Source organism: Terrapene carolina, unplaced genomic scaffold (genome assembly GCF_002925995.2).
Source record: "Terrapene carolina triunguis isolate 2854851 unplaced genomic scaffold, T_m_triunguis-2.0 Scaffold69, whole genome shotgun sequence".
NCBI lineage: Eukaryota > Metazoa > Chordata > Testudines > Emydidae > Terrapene > Terrapene triunguis.
The window spans coordinates 34,017,146-34,029,860 of NW_020664420.1; the positions used below are offsets into that span (position 1 = coordinate 34,017,146).

Sequence of the window (12,715 nt, forward strand, 5' to 3'; positions counted from 1 at the left end):
TAATCTCTCAGGTCTTGTATTACTTATTGCCCTGCCAGCCCACTCTACTCTTCCCATCTTTGCTTTTCTCTGTCCTCTCCCCTCACGTCTCCACCATTGGGCTTCACACTCCATTTGTAGTGTTCCATCTATCTAAAACATTTTTCTGCTGTTCAGGAAGTTAAGCTACTTCCCTGATTTAAATATTACTTTAAAGCCTTCATTTTCAGTTTATTGTATGATTCTCTGTCTCTGTAAAGGATTTGGTGATCCCGGGTCGGGAGGTCACTCTGTCAAATGTATTTTATGAGTTAAATAAAATTAGAGATTTTTAAAACTATAATCTGTTTTTAAATGGGATTATCTTGTTAAATATATTTCTGCTTCTTATAAGTGAGGTGTTCATAATTTTAATATTGTTTGATTTGATTTAAAAATTCACTAACAATTAACCGTAACATGTAGGGCTGTATTTCGTAGAGGAGTTTTTAAACTACGATCTGGAGGAAAGCCGAGAGGTGCCTAAAGTAAAAATCATAATGAATTAAATATTAACATAAAATCTCTCTGGATAAAAATTCCATGCTTGAATAACAAGACGATAGCAGTAGGAATATACTACCGACCACCTGGCCAGGATGGTGAAGGTGATTGTGAAATGGCCTAGGAGATTAGAGGGGCTACAAAAACAAAAAACAAATAATGAAGGAGGATTTCAACCATCACCATATTTATTGGATACATGTCACCTCAGGATGGGATGCAGAGGTAAAATTTCTAGGCACCATTAATGACTGCTTCTTGGAGCAGCTAGTCCTGGAACCCACAAGGGGAGAGGCAATTTTTGATATAGTCCAAAGTGGGGCACAGAATCTGGTCCAAGATGTGAATACTGCTGAACCACTCAGTAATGAACTATAATTAAATTTAACACCCTTATATGGGGGGAGGGGTAAAAATACCAAAGAAGCTCCCCACAGTAGTATTTCCCTTCAAAAAGGTGAACCACACAAAAATGAGGAAGCTGCTTAAATGGAAATTGAAAGGAACACAAATAAGAGTGGAATACAGACAAGCTGCATGGAAACTAGTTAAAAACACCATAATGGGGGTCAAACTAAATGTATATCCCAAATAAAAAAAAAAAACAGGAGGAGGACCAGAAAAATGCCACTGTTTCTAAACAGCAGAATGTAAATGGATGTTAAAAGCATCCTTTAAAAATTGAAAGTCAAACTGTACTGAGGAAAATAGAAAGGAGCATAAACTCTTTCAAGTGAAGTGTAAAAGTATAATTAGGCAGGCCAAAAAAGAATTTGAAGAACAACTTGCAAAAGACACAAAAACTAACAGCAAAACTTCTTTTTAAGTACATCGGAAGCAAGAAGCCTGACAGTGACTGGGGCCACTGAACGATCAAGGTGCTAACAGGGCACTCAAGAAGACAGGGCAATTTCAGAGACGCTAAATGAATTCTTTTTATTTGTCTTCACTGCAGAGAATGTGAGGGAGATTCCCACATATGAGCCATTCTTTTTAGGTGACAAATCTGAGGATCTATTCCAGATTGAGGTGTCAGTAGAGGAGGTTTTGGAATAAATTGATAATTTAAACAGTAATAAGTCACCAGGACTAGATGGTATTCACCTAAGAGTTCTGAAGGAACTTAAATATGAAATTGCAAATCTACGAATTATGGTATGTAGCCTATCACTTAAATCAGTCTCTGTACCAGATGACTGGAGGATAGTTAATGTAACATGGATTTTTTTTTCTTTTTTAAGAAGGCTCCAGAGGCAATCCTGGCAATTACAGGCCAGTAACCCTAACTTCAATACCAAGCAAACTGATTGAAACTATAGTAATGAACAGAATTATCAGACACACAGACAAACATGTTATGTTGGAGAAGAGTCAGCATAGCTTTTGTAAAGGGAAATCATGCCTCACCAATCTCTTAAAATGTTCTGAGGGTGTCAACCAGCATGAGGACAAGGGTAGTCCAGTTGTTACAGTGCGCTTGGACTTTCAGAAAGCCTTTGACAAGGTCCCACACCAAAGGCTCTTAAGCAAAGTAAGAAGCCAGGGGATAAGGAGGGTCCTCTCATGGATTGGTAACTGGTTAAAAGATAGGAAACAAAGGGTAGGAATAAATGGTCAGTTTTCACAATGGAAAGTGGTAAACAGTGGGGTCCCCCAAGGATATATATTGGCTCCAGTGCTGTTCATAAATGATCTGCAAAAACAAGTGAACAGTAAGGTGGCAGAGTTTACAGACAACACAAAATTAAGCAAGATAGTCCAAAGCTGACTGTGAAGAATTACAAAGGGATCTCACAAAACTGGGCAACAAAATGGCAGATTAAATTCACTGTTGATAAGTACAAAGTAATACACATTGGAAAACATAATCCCAACTATTTATACAAAATGATGGGATCTAAATTAGTTGTTACCACTCAAGAAAGAGATCTTGGAGTCATTGTGGATAGTTCATCTGCTCAATGTGCAGCGGCAGTCCAAAAAGCTACCATGTTAGGAACCATTAGGAAAAGAATAGATAATAAAACAGAAATAGCATAATGCCACTATATAAATCCATGGTGTGCCCACACCTTGATTACTGTATGCAATTCTGGTCACACCATCTCAAAAAAGATGTATTAAAATTTGGAAAAGGTACAGAGAAACACAACAAAAATGATTAGGGGTCTGGAACAGCTTCCAGATGAGTAGAGATTAAAAAGACTGGGACTGTTGAACGTATTAAAGAGACGACTAAGCGGGGGATATTTGCTTCAGGTAAATACTCACCAGCAACTACACACCACACAACAAAAACACTAACCCAGGAACTAAACCCTGCAACAAACCCCGGTGCCAACTCTGTCCATATATCTATTCAAAGGACACCATCATAGGACCTAACCACATCAGCCACACCATCAGGGTCTCGTTCACCTGCACATCTACCAATGTGATATATGCCATCATGTGCCAGCAATTCCCCTCTGCCATGTACATTGGCCAAATCAGACAGTCTCTACGCAAAAGAATCAAGAATCAAGAATAAAGCATCAAGAATTATAACATTCAAAAACCAATAGGAGAACACTCCAATCTCCCTGGACACTCAATAACAGACTTAAAAGTGGCAATTCTTCAACAACAAAAACTTCAAAAACAGACTCCAACGAGAAACTGCAGAACTGGAATTAATTTGCAAACTGGAAACCATCAAATTAGGCCTGAATAAAGACTGGGAGTGGATGGGTTACTACAAAAACTAATTTTTCCCCTGCTGATACTTGTACCTTCTTGTCAACAGTTTGAAATGGGCCACCTTGATTACATTGAACTCATTAGCACTACAAAAGTGATTTTTCCTCCCTTCTTGTCAACTGTTGAGAATAGCCCACTTCCACCTTAATTGAATTGGCTCGTTAGCACTGACACCCCCCCCCCACTTGGTACGGCAACTCCCATCTTTTCATATGCTGTGTATTTATACGTCGCTACTGTATTTTCCACTCCATGCATCTGATGAAATGGGTTTTAGCCCAGGAAAGCTTATGCTCAAATAAATTTGTTAGTCTCAAAGGTGCCACAAGGACTCCTCGTTGTTTTTGCTGATACAGACTAACACGGCTACCACTCTGAAACCTGTCAATGAAATTAATAGACAGCAAGTTTAAAACAAATGTAAGGAAGTACTTCTTTACACAATGCACAGTCAACCTGTGGAACTTGTTGCCCGGGGATGTTGTGAAGGCCAAAAGTATAACTGTTCAAAAAAAAATATTAGATAAGTTAATGGAGGATAAGTCCATCAATGGCTATTAGCCAAGATGGTCAGGGATGCAACCAGATGCTCGGGGTGTCTGTAAACCTCTGACTTCCAGAAGCTGGGACTGGATGACAGGGAATGGATCACTTGATAAATTGCCCTGTTCTGTTCATTCCCTCTAAGCATATGGCACTGGCCATTTTCAGAAGACCGGGTTCTGCACTATATGGACCGTTGTTCTTATGTTTCTTATATTAAACTGGTCTGTAGTAAAACAAATGAATTACTGTTTTATGCACTAAACATTGTTCTGATATTTTTAAAAAAGAATTTATACTTGAAAAATCCTTTTTTGAATGTTGTTAATTTATATTCCACAGAAGCCCTTCCTGATGACTTTATTAATAGTTTAGAGAAGACTGAAAAGAACAAGTATAAAGTTACCTTAAAGTATCCCCACTATTTTTCTGTCATGAAAAAGTGCTGTGTTCCAGAAACAAGAAGAAAAATGGAAACTGCCTTTAACACAAGATGCAAGGAGGTACATCAGATATTTAATTTATGAAATTCTAAGTATGGCTAGTAATGGTAGTAGATAAAAAATGTATTAATCAGCTGGTACTTTAGAATTTCTAATAATGAAATTCAATACAATTAATAAAAGAAGGCCATAACTGCCTATTTGACTGTAGATCATTTTTATACAAAAATCAGTCCAGGTCTGTCTGCTGCTTCCATTCACTCACTGTCTGAAGAATCTTCTTGGACAGCATTGTTAAGAATTTATTTTAAGCAGTAAATTCTACCTAGTTAGATTTTACTACCTTTTCCCCTTTCCAAACAACTGTACGTTTAAGTAAACACACACAATTACTGTGCATATTGCAAAGTCTGTAAAACCTGTCACAAGGTTTTAAAATAAATGGTGCACATATCTAAATGAACTGATCTCCCGGCTACTTAGTTTATCCAAGTACTTGCACACAATATATACTCTAATAAAGTCATGCTAATCTTAGTGATCCATAGAGATTTTTTTTTTTATAAATATGCCAGCATCTCCAACAAAAAGATATTTCTGTAACTAATCTTTCTAAATGTTAGTTTTAATCGGTTAATGACAAATTCTTGAGGTAAAAGTGCAGAAAATGTATGGCAACTCATCCCATTTTTATTTTATACTTCCATAATAAATTCTTACCTAGTGTTCTGGAAAACATGGCTAGGAGATTTATTTACCAATAGGATCAAATTACTTCTTTAAAGTGCTGTTTGATAGCTAGAAATATTAGCATAACCTGCAATATTAATAAACCACCTCACAAGTAAACTGCTTTTTCTTTCTCTGTTCCAGTAAGCTAATTCATCTTTTCCATACAGTCATGATTTAGTACCTGATTAGATTTATTTCTCTCTATTATGATTTGATTTTGATTAAAATATCTCGGTTTGCTTTCATGCAAATCTCTCCTTTTTGAAGCCAGCAGGCTTGTAATTGTTTTCCACTTTGCTCTCATGATAAACATGAAACCATAGAAGATTGTGCTTCAGTCCTTTCAGTATTCCTGATCTTATAAAAGGAACCACACTTAGGGTATGTCTACACTACGAGGGTAATTCGATTTTACTTAAATCGAATATGTGGAATCGATATTGCAAAGTCGAACGTGTGTGTCCACACTAAGGACACACTAAGGACAGTAATTCGACTTTGTGAGTCCACACTAACGGGGCGAGCGTCGATATTGGAAGCGGTGCACTGTGGGCAGCTATCCCACAGTTCCCGCAGTCCCCGCTGCCCATCGGAATTCTGGGTCGAGCCGCCAATGCCTTCTGGGTAAAAAAAATTTGTCGTCATCCGTCCGTCACTAACGCCCTCCCTCCCTCCATGAAAGCGCCGGCGGGAAATCAGTTCGCGCACTTTTCTGGTCAGTGACAGCGCGGACGCCACAGCACTGCGATCATGGATCCCGCTGCGACCATCGCTGCACTTCTGGCCGTTCTCAACACCTCGCAGCTTATCATACACCTTTCCCTGAGGCAGATGCAGAGAAATCGGGCGAGGAGGCTACGGCACCGCCGTGAGAGCCTGAAGTCGGAGAGTGGCACAGAGCTGTCAGAAACCACGAGCCCCAGCGCCCAGGACATGACGTTGGCAATGGGGCATGTGGATTTTGTTGAACGGCGATTCTGGGCCCGGGAAACAAGCACGGAATGGTGGGACCGTATAGTGCTTCAGGTCTGGGATGAATCCCAGTGGCTGCGAAACTTTCGCATGCGGAAGGGGACTTTCCTCGAACTTTGTGAGTTGCTGTCCCCTGCCCTGAAGCGCAAGGACACCCGCATGCGAGCAGCCCTCACTGTCCAGAAGCGAGTGGCCATAGCCCTCTGGAAGCTTGCAACGCCGGACAGCTACCGGTCAGTCGCGAACCACTTTGGTGTGGGCAAATCTACCGTGGGGGTTGTTGTCATGCAAGTAGCCAAGGCAATCGTCAAGGTACTGCTCCCAAAGGTAGTGACCCTGGGAAACGCGCAGGTCATCATAGATGGCTTTGCCGCGATGGGATTCCCAAACTGCGGTGGGGCTATCGATGGGACTCACATCCCTATCCTGGGACCGGACCACCAGGCCAGCCAGTACATCAATAGAAAGGGCTACTTTTCAATGGTGCTGCAAGCACTGGTGGACCATCGGGGACGGTTTACAAACATCTACGTCGGATGGCCGGGCAAGGTTCATGACGCTCGCGTGTTCAGGAACTCTGGTCTGTTTAGACGGCTGCAGGAAGGTATTTACTTCCCAGACCACAAAATAACTCTTGGGGATGTGGAGATGCCTACAGTCATCCTCGGGGACCCAGCCTACCCGCTAATGCCCTGGCTCATGAAGCCCTATACTGGCGCCCTGGACACAGAAAAAGAACTCTTCAACTACCGGCTGAGCAAGTGCAGAATGGTGGTGGAGTGTGCTTTTGGCCGTCTCAAAGGGAGATGGAGAAGCTTACTCACTCGCTGTGATCTCAGTGAAACCAATATCCCCATCGTTATTGCAGCTTGCTGTGTGCTCCACAATCTGTGTGAGAGCAAGGGGGAGACCTTTATGGCGGGGTGGGAGCTAGAGGCAAATAGCCTGGCTGCTGATTACGTCCAGCCAGACAGCCGGGCCATTAGAAGATCCCAGCGGGACGCCCTGTGCATCCGGGAGGCTTTGAAAGCTAGGTTCCTGAGTGAGCAGGGCAACCAGTGACTTTTCAGTTTGTGGACAGAAAAGCTGAACCTGCCCCCGTTTCTTTACCCAGTTCATTTTGACTATCCTCTCCAGTTACATACCCCCTTCACCCCCTTCCCCTTCCCAAAAAATAAAATCATTTCGATTTTGTTAATGAACACCGTTGTCTGTATTGCTGTTTTCGCGGGAATATTTTAAACCGGGGACGCAGACTGTGGCGGGGGGCGGGTTTAGTGTTCTGATGCAAATGATGCTTCTAAACTCCCGGAATGACAGGCTCCGCACTGGTGGACTGGTTATTTCAATGGAGCCTGCCAGCACTCCTGGGGGGGACTGTGTGTATGTGTCGGCTATGTGACTTTCTGGAAGGGGGGGTAGGGTTACAGATCCCCTGCTGCGTGGATCTGTGAGCCAGGATAAGGACCGCTGCATAAGATCTGTAACCGCCCTCCCCCACCACAAAGTAACAGAGCAACCCCCCCCCCAGAACATGAAAACCACCTCCAAGACTGACCAGGGTAACCAGTGACCGCACTGTGTATGTGTCCTGATGCTGGACCTGACACCGCCTCTGTACCCTGCTAAAGGTCACTGTCCTGTCCAATTACCAAGCCCCTTCCCCCCCTCCAGACAGACTCTCCCTCAAAAGAACCTGACTGAAACAGTAATGAACAGAAACAAACATTTTATTGCGAACCAGACATGAAACGTGGGGGGTGAAACTTGGACGGGGGCTTGTGTGAGGTGGGTAGGAAAGGACTTATGAAATTTTGGGGAATGTCAGCCTTCTACTGCTAGAGCAGTCTGCAGGGGTTGATTGAAAGTTTTAACGGCCCTTGCCGCCCCTCCTTCTTTGGACTTTGGGTGAGGGTGGTGTGGGACTTGGTGGCGGGTGAGGGCGGTTACAGATAGACTGCAGCGGGGCTCTGTCCTCCTGCCTCCGGTCTTGCAGAACATCCACAAGGCGCCGGAGCGTGTCCGTTTGCTCCCTCATTAGTCCAAGCAGCTTTTCAGTAGCCTGTTGGTCCTCCTGACGCCACCTCTCCTCCCGTTCCATGACTGCTCGGTGCATTTGTGACAAGTTCTCCCTCCACTGTGTCTGCTGGGCTGCCTGGGCTCGGGAGCAGCCCATTAGTTCTGTGAACATGTCTTCACGCGTCTTCTTCTTCCTCCGCCTAATCTGCGCTAGCCTCTGGGAGTGTGCTGACAGGCTGGGTTGGGAGACAGTCGCAGATGTGTCTGTGTGAATTTTAAAAAGGGAGTGAATTCCTGAGACAGATAAATGAAATTGTATACAAAGAACCTAGTCTTTCTCTGTGAACAAGACCATGCACTGAACCTCTCACATGCGCACTCAGGACAAGGTCGAATTTTCGGCCGTCGCCTTCAGTGCCTGTGGACTTGCGGAGGTCTTGGAGTGTTCAGAGAACTGTGGCTGGAGACCTGAACTTCTGGAGCGGGCAATAATGGTAAGCCGCAGACTGCTTAAAACTCCAGCAGTAGCACTGGCCTCCTTTCACATTGAAAGCAATGCCAGTCTCTGCTGCCAGCAATCAGGACAGCATCAACTCTGCCCCTGTCCCACCCCCTCGCGGCTGTCCCAGGGAAAGATCCCTGTATGCTGCCCCTCTCCCTCCACCGCGTGGCTGTAAAGCAGTCCCAATACTAACATTCCCCTCCCTAATTCAAAGCAGGGCGTCATGAGCGACATCACCCTCCTGAGGATCCCGGACACCCAGAGAGAACGCATGCTGCGGGAAAGCATGCAGAAACCGGGGCCGTATGCCGCTATGTTATGTCGTGCGATGATCCCGGAGTACTTGATTGTGGCGTGGAGGGGACATGTCTGCTACCACGGAGGGCCCACTAAGATCGCCCTACCCCGGAACCTGATCAACAGGCTTGAGCTCTACCTCCACGAGACCTACGAGGAGTTCTCCTACGAGGATTTCTCGTCGATCCCCGGCCACATTGACCGGATTTTCGCGTAGGTGCACTGGGACTTTGGAGTGGAGCGTCTTGGGCCTGGGAATCATGTAGTAACGGACATTGTGAAATTTTTTTAAAATACTTGGGACTAAATTGAGAATAGCCTAAGACAGAGAAATCATGAAAACCCATTTGTTACCTTTGTAAATATTCCTGTTTTGTACCTGATTATTTTTTTACTAGTTTACAGCACTTTTATAAATATACATTGTTAATAGTATAAATATTACCGTTCTGTTTTAAATAAATGTTTACATGTTTACAGCACTTACTGCTTGATCCGTCCCCTGATTCTGTGTCCGGGGTAAGGGATGGGGACGGTTGGTAGGGGATCTCGGTAAGGGTGATGAAGAGCTCCTGGCTGTCGGGGAAATCAGCGGTGCCAGCGCTGTCGACTGCCTCGTCCTCCTCATCTCCTTCCTCCTCTTCCCCGTCCGCTGAGGAACCGGCCGCGGACAATATCCCATCCTCGGAGTCCACGGTCAGGGGTGGGGTAGTGGTGGCGGCCGCTCCCAGGATGGAATGCAGTGCCTCGTAGAAACGGGATGTGTGGGGCTGGGATCCGGAGCGTCCGTTAGCCTCTTTGGTTTTTTGGTAGCCTTGTCTCAGCTCCTTGATTTTCACGCGGCACTGCGTTGCATCCCGGCTGTAGCCTCTCTCTGCCATGGCTTTGGAGATCTTCTCGTAGATCTTAGCATTCCTTCTTTTGGAGCGCAGCTCTGAAAGCACGGACTCATCGCCCCACACTGCGATGAGATCCAAGACTTCCCGATCAGTCCATGCTGGGGCCCTCTTTCTATTAGATTGCACGGCCATCTCTGCTGGAGAGCTCTGCATAGTTGCCACTGCTGCTGAGCTCCCCTCGATGTCCAAAGAGGAACTGAGATTCAAACTGCCCAGACAGGAAAATGAAAATGAATTCAAATTTTCCCGGGGGTGTGGCTGGTCAGAGCATCCGAGCTCGGACTGCTGTCCAGAGCGTCAACAGAGTGGTGCACTGTGGGATAGCTCCCGGAGCTATTACCGTCGATTTCCATCCACACCTAGCCTAATTCGATATGGCCATGTCGAATTTAGCGCTACTCCTCTCGTTGGGGAGGATTACAGAAATCGATTTAAAGAGAGCTTTATGTCGAACTAAATGGCTTCCTGGTGTGGACGGGTGCAGGGTTAATTCGATATAACGGCGCTAAAGTCGACATAAAAGCCTAGTGTAGACCAGGCCTTAAAAAAGGAGTGTTATGTGGCAGTACGCAGTATAGTAGCATAGTTTATCTACTCTGTGTAGTTGAGTATATCTTTTATTAACACAAATATGAGCTATTGTAGATGTTTTAAGGAAAGAATAAGACTGTGTTGCTGCCAATATTCATCAGTACTCAAACCTTTACACAACATTATATTTACAGGAAAAAATTGTGGTAGAGAAGATCTTATTTTCTAGAACAAATTGTCATATATTCGCAGTTGAGGTCCAGCCCATCGACATAATTTTAGTGTTAGGCACTGTCCTGCTGGAGATAGAGGCTTGACGCTAGCACTCACTCACTACTGCTCTGTGGAATGAGGATCCTTAAGTGGGTTCCTACTGGGGGGTCCTAAAGTTCCAGGTTCAAAGTCAAGTCTCTCACTAAGACTCGTTATATTGCTCTGGCAGTGTAAATGGGCAGTAAAGTGGACAATGAATTTATGCTCACTTTATGGTCCCTTTACCCTAGTAGAACAGTGTAAAAAGCCCTTCGTGTAAATAGGAATCAGGCTCTAAGACTTGGCATTGAACCTGGATCTAGACCTCAGTTTCTCATTCCACAGACAAGTAGTGAGTGGGAATGCTAGGAGGCACTTTATACTGCTCTACAGTGACCTCTCTTGCCAATTAAAGGACAGAAGTAGTGAGCTCCAGAGTGAGTCCAGCTAAATACGCTGTGGCTGAGAAGATGGGTGTAGCATGGGCAATGTGAATAGGTGGGGGAAAAAATGAAAAACAGGGATTCTCCTGTTGACTGAGCTGCAGGGGATAGTTTAGTGGTCAAAACATTAGATTTGTACGGTCTAGATACCCTGGCACCACAGGTTCAAACTTGTCAGCATTGATTTTGCCTTTCATACTTCCAGGTTACACGTAGTTTATTCTTTTGATTCTTTCAGATGGGACTTTAACACCCCATGTTCTGTCTGTGAGGACATTGAAGTCTTGATGGTGATATTAATAGAAGTAGGGGTTTGCCCATGTGTCCTTAATTGTCATTCAGGCATTTAATTAGAGAACAATTGCCTAACTGAGCTTTTGTACTTGGTACACTGGCAAATGTGAAAAGTACAAGATAAGATAAAACAGCACTAAGAATTGAACACTACATATCTAGCATATTTAAAGGGATACACATTCAAGGCTGATGGGCCCATAGTTGAACTTACTCTAAAAATAGCTTTTTAAAAGTATTTCCTTCTGACCCTGAGACATCTCACTTATCCAGATTGGGAGCTACAATGTAGAGACATTCTTGATTTCACCATTTTTAACAAATGCTGGGCATGGCTTTGTTTGCATTTGGAATGCACACCACAACTATATTTTTATAAATTTTACTCAACTTCTAATTGATCAAAAAACCCCAATAATGCTCCTCCTAGTGCTCAGATTTGTAACCTTAAAAAGAAACTGTTGCCATTTGGTTTCAGTGAAATGAAATGAATGATAGTGCAGGAATGATAATTATCCTGACTGCTTAGAAAAATCAGGACTCTGACCACTTTCCATCAAATTGTAGATACTGTGCCATCAAAAATTTCAGGAATCCTACCAAAAAATACATTTTTACTTATAACATTTTTGAATAATAATCTCAATATGTTTCATTTAAAATGTCTGCTATTCCTTATGACTTTAGTTCAATTTTTATTCAAATTATTGTTTTGATCATATGAATTTAGTTGTCTTTAATTCATCATAACCTTGCCTTCTTTTTCCTAGGAAAATACTAATATTCTTCGGCAGTTGCTTCCCTTAAGGGCAAAAGTAGCAGAGCTTCTTGGGTACAATACACATGCCAACTTTGTACTGGAGGTGAACACTGCAAAGAGCATGGATAATGTAACAACCTTTTTAGGTTTGTTTTTATTTGTGTGTTATACTTTATATTTTGATCTGCAACATGTCTCTGTACCCCAGGGAAACTTAAATATGAAACTGGAGCACAGACGGTTCATTTGGAACAGGAGCTCTCTGCCCCACCCCTTTTAATATTTTTAAGAGTCTGTTCTCCAAGTGTGTTAAATGTAATGGGAGTTCTGGTATGAATAGAGAGGATAAGAGAGTTTTTAGGCTGTAAGAGTTTCCAGAGGAACAATTTAAAATTACTTAATGCATCAAGAGGTTTTCCTTTCTAGTAATCTGTTTTGTGATCTCATTTCCCATGTCAGTGTATTCTTGCTTCAATAACTGCAGTGAAAAACTTCTATTAAACAGCTGTGTAGGAATTGCTGTCCTGAAACAAGCAACTGATCCATCTAGCTGACTGTCCTGTCCTCAGCAATTGCTTCTAATTGGTGCTTTAGAGAAAGGGAAAAAAAGCTCTCACGCTGTACTTGCTTCCATTATTTAGCATTTGACATGGCCCTAGTAATATTTATCTTGGCTAAGATAACTGACAGTGGTGTGTTTATTCATACAAGCAAGGCTTGTCATGGCTATCACAGTAATCACGGATTTCATTATAATTCAAAAATAT

At 43.2% G+C, this 12,715-nt stretch overlaps 1 protein-coding gene across 4 annotated transcripts in view; it reads left to right on the forward strand.

Moving 5' to 3' along the window:
- NLN (neurolysin) overlaps window positions 1–12,715 on the forward strand; it is a 62,448-nt gene that overhangs the window by 24,126 nt on the left and 25,607 nt on the right. For all 4 annotated transcript variants that reach the window (XM_024209359.2, XM_024209358.2, XM_024209357.2 and 1 more), the window contains exons 6-7: window positions 4,147–4,307; window positions 11,959–12,094. In XM_024209359.2, coding sequence (XP_024065127.1) covers window positions 4,147–4,307; window positions 11,959–12,094 — 297 coding nt within the window. The remainder of the gene's footprint in view (window positions 1–4,146; window positions 4,308–11,958; window positions 12,095–12,715) is intronic.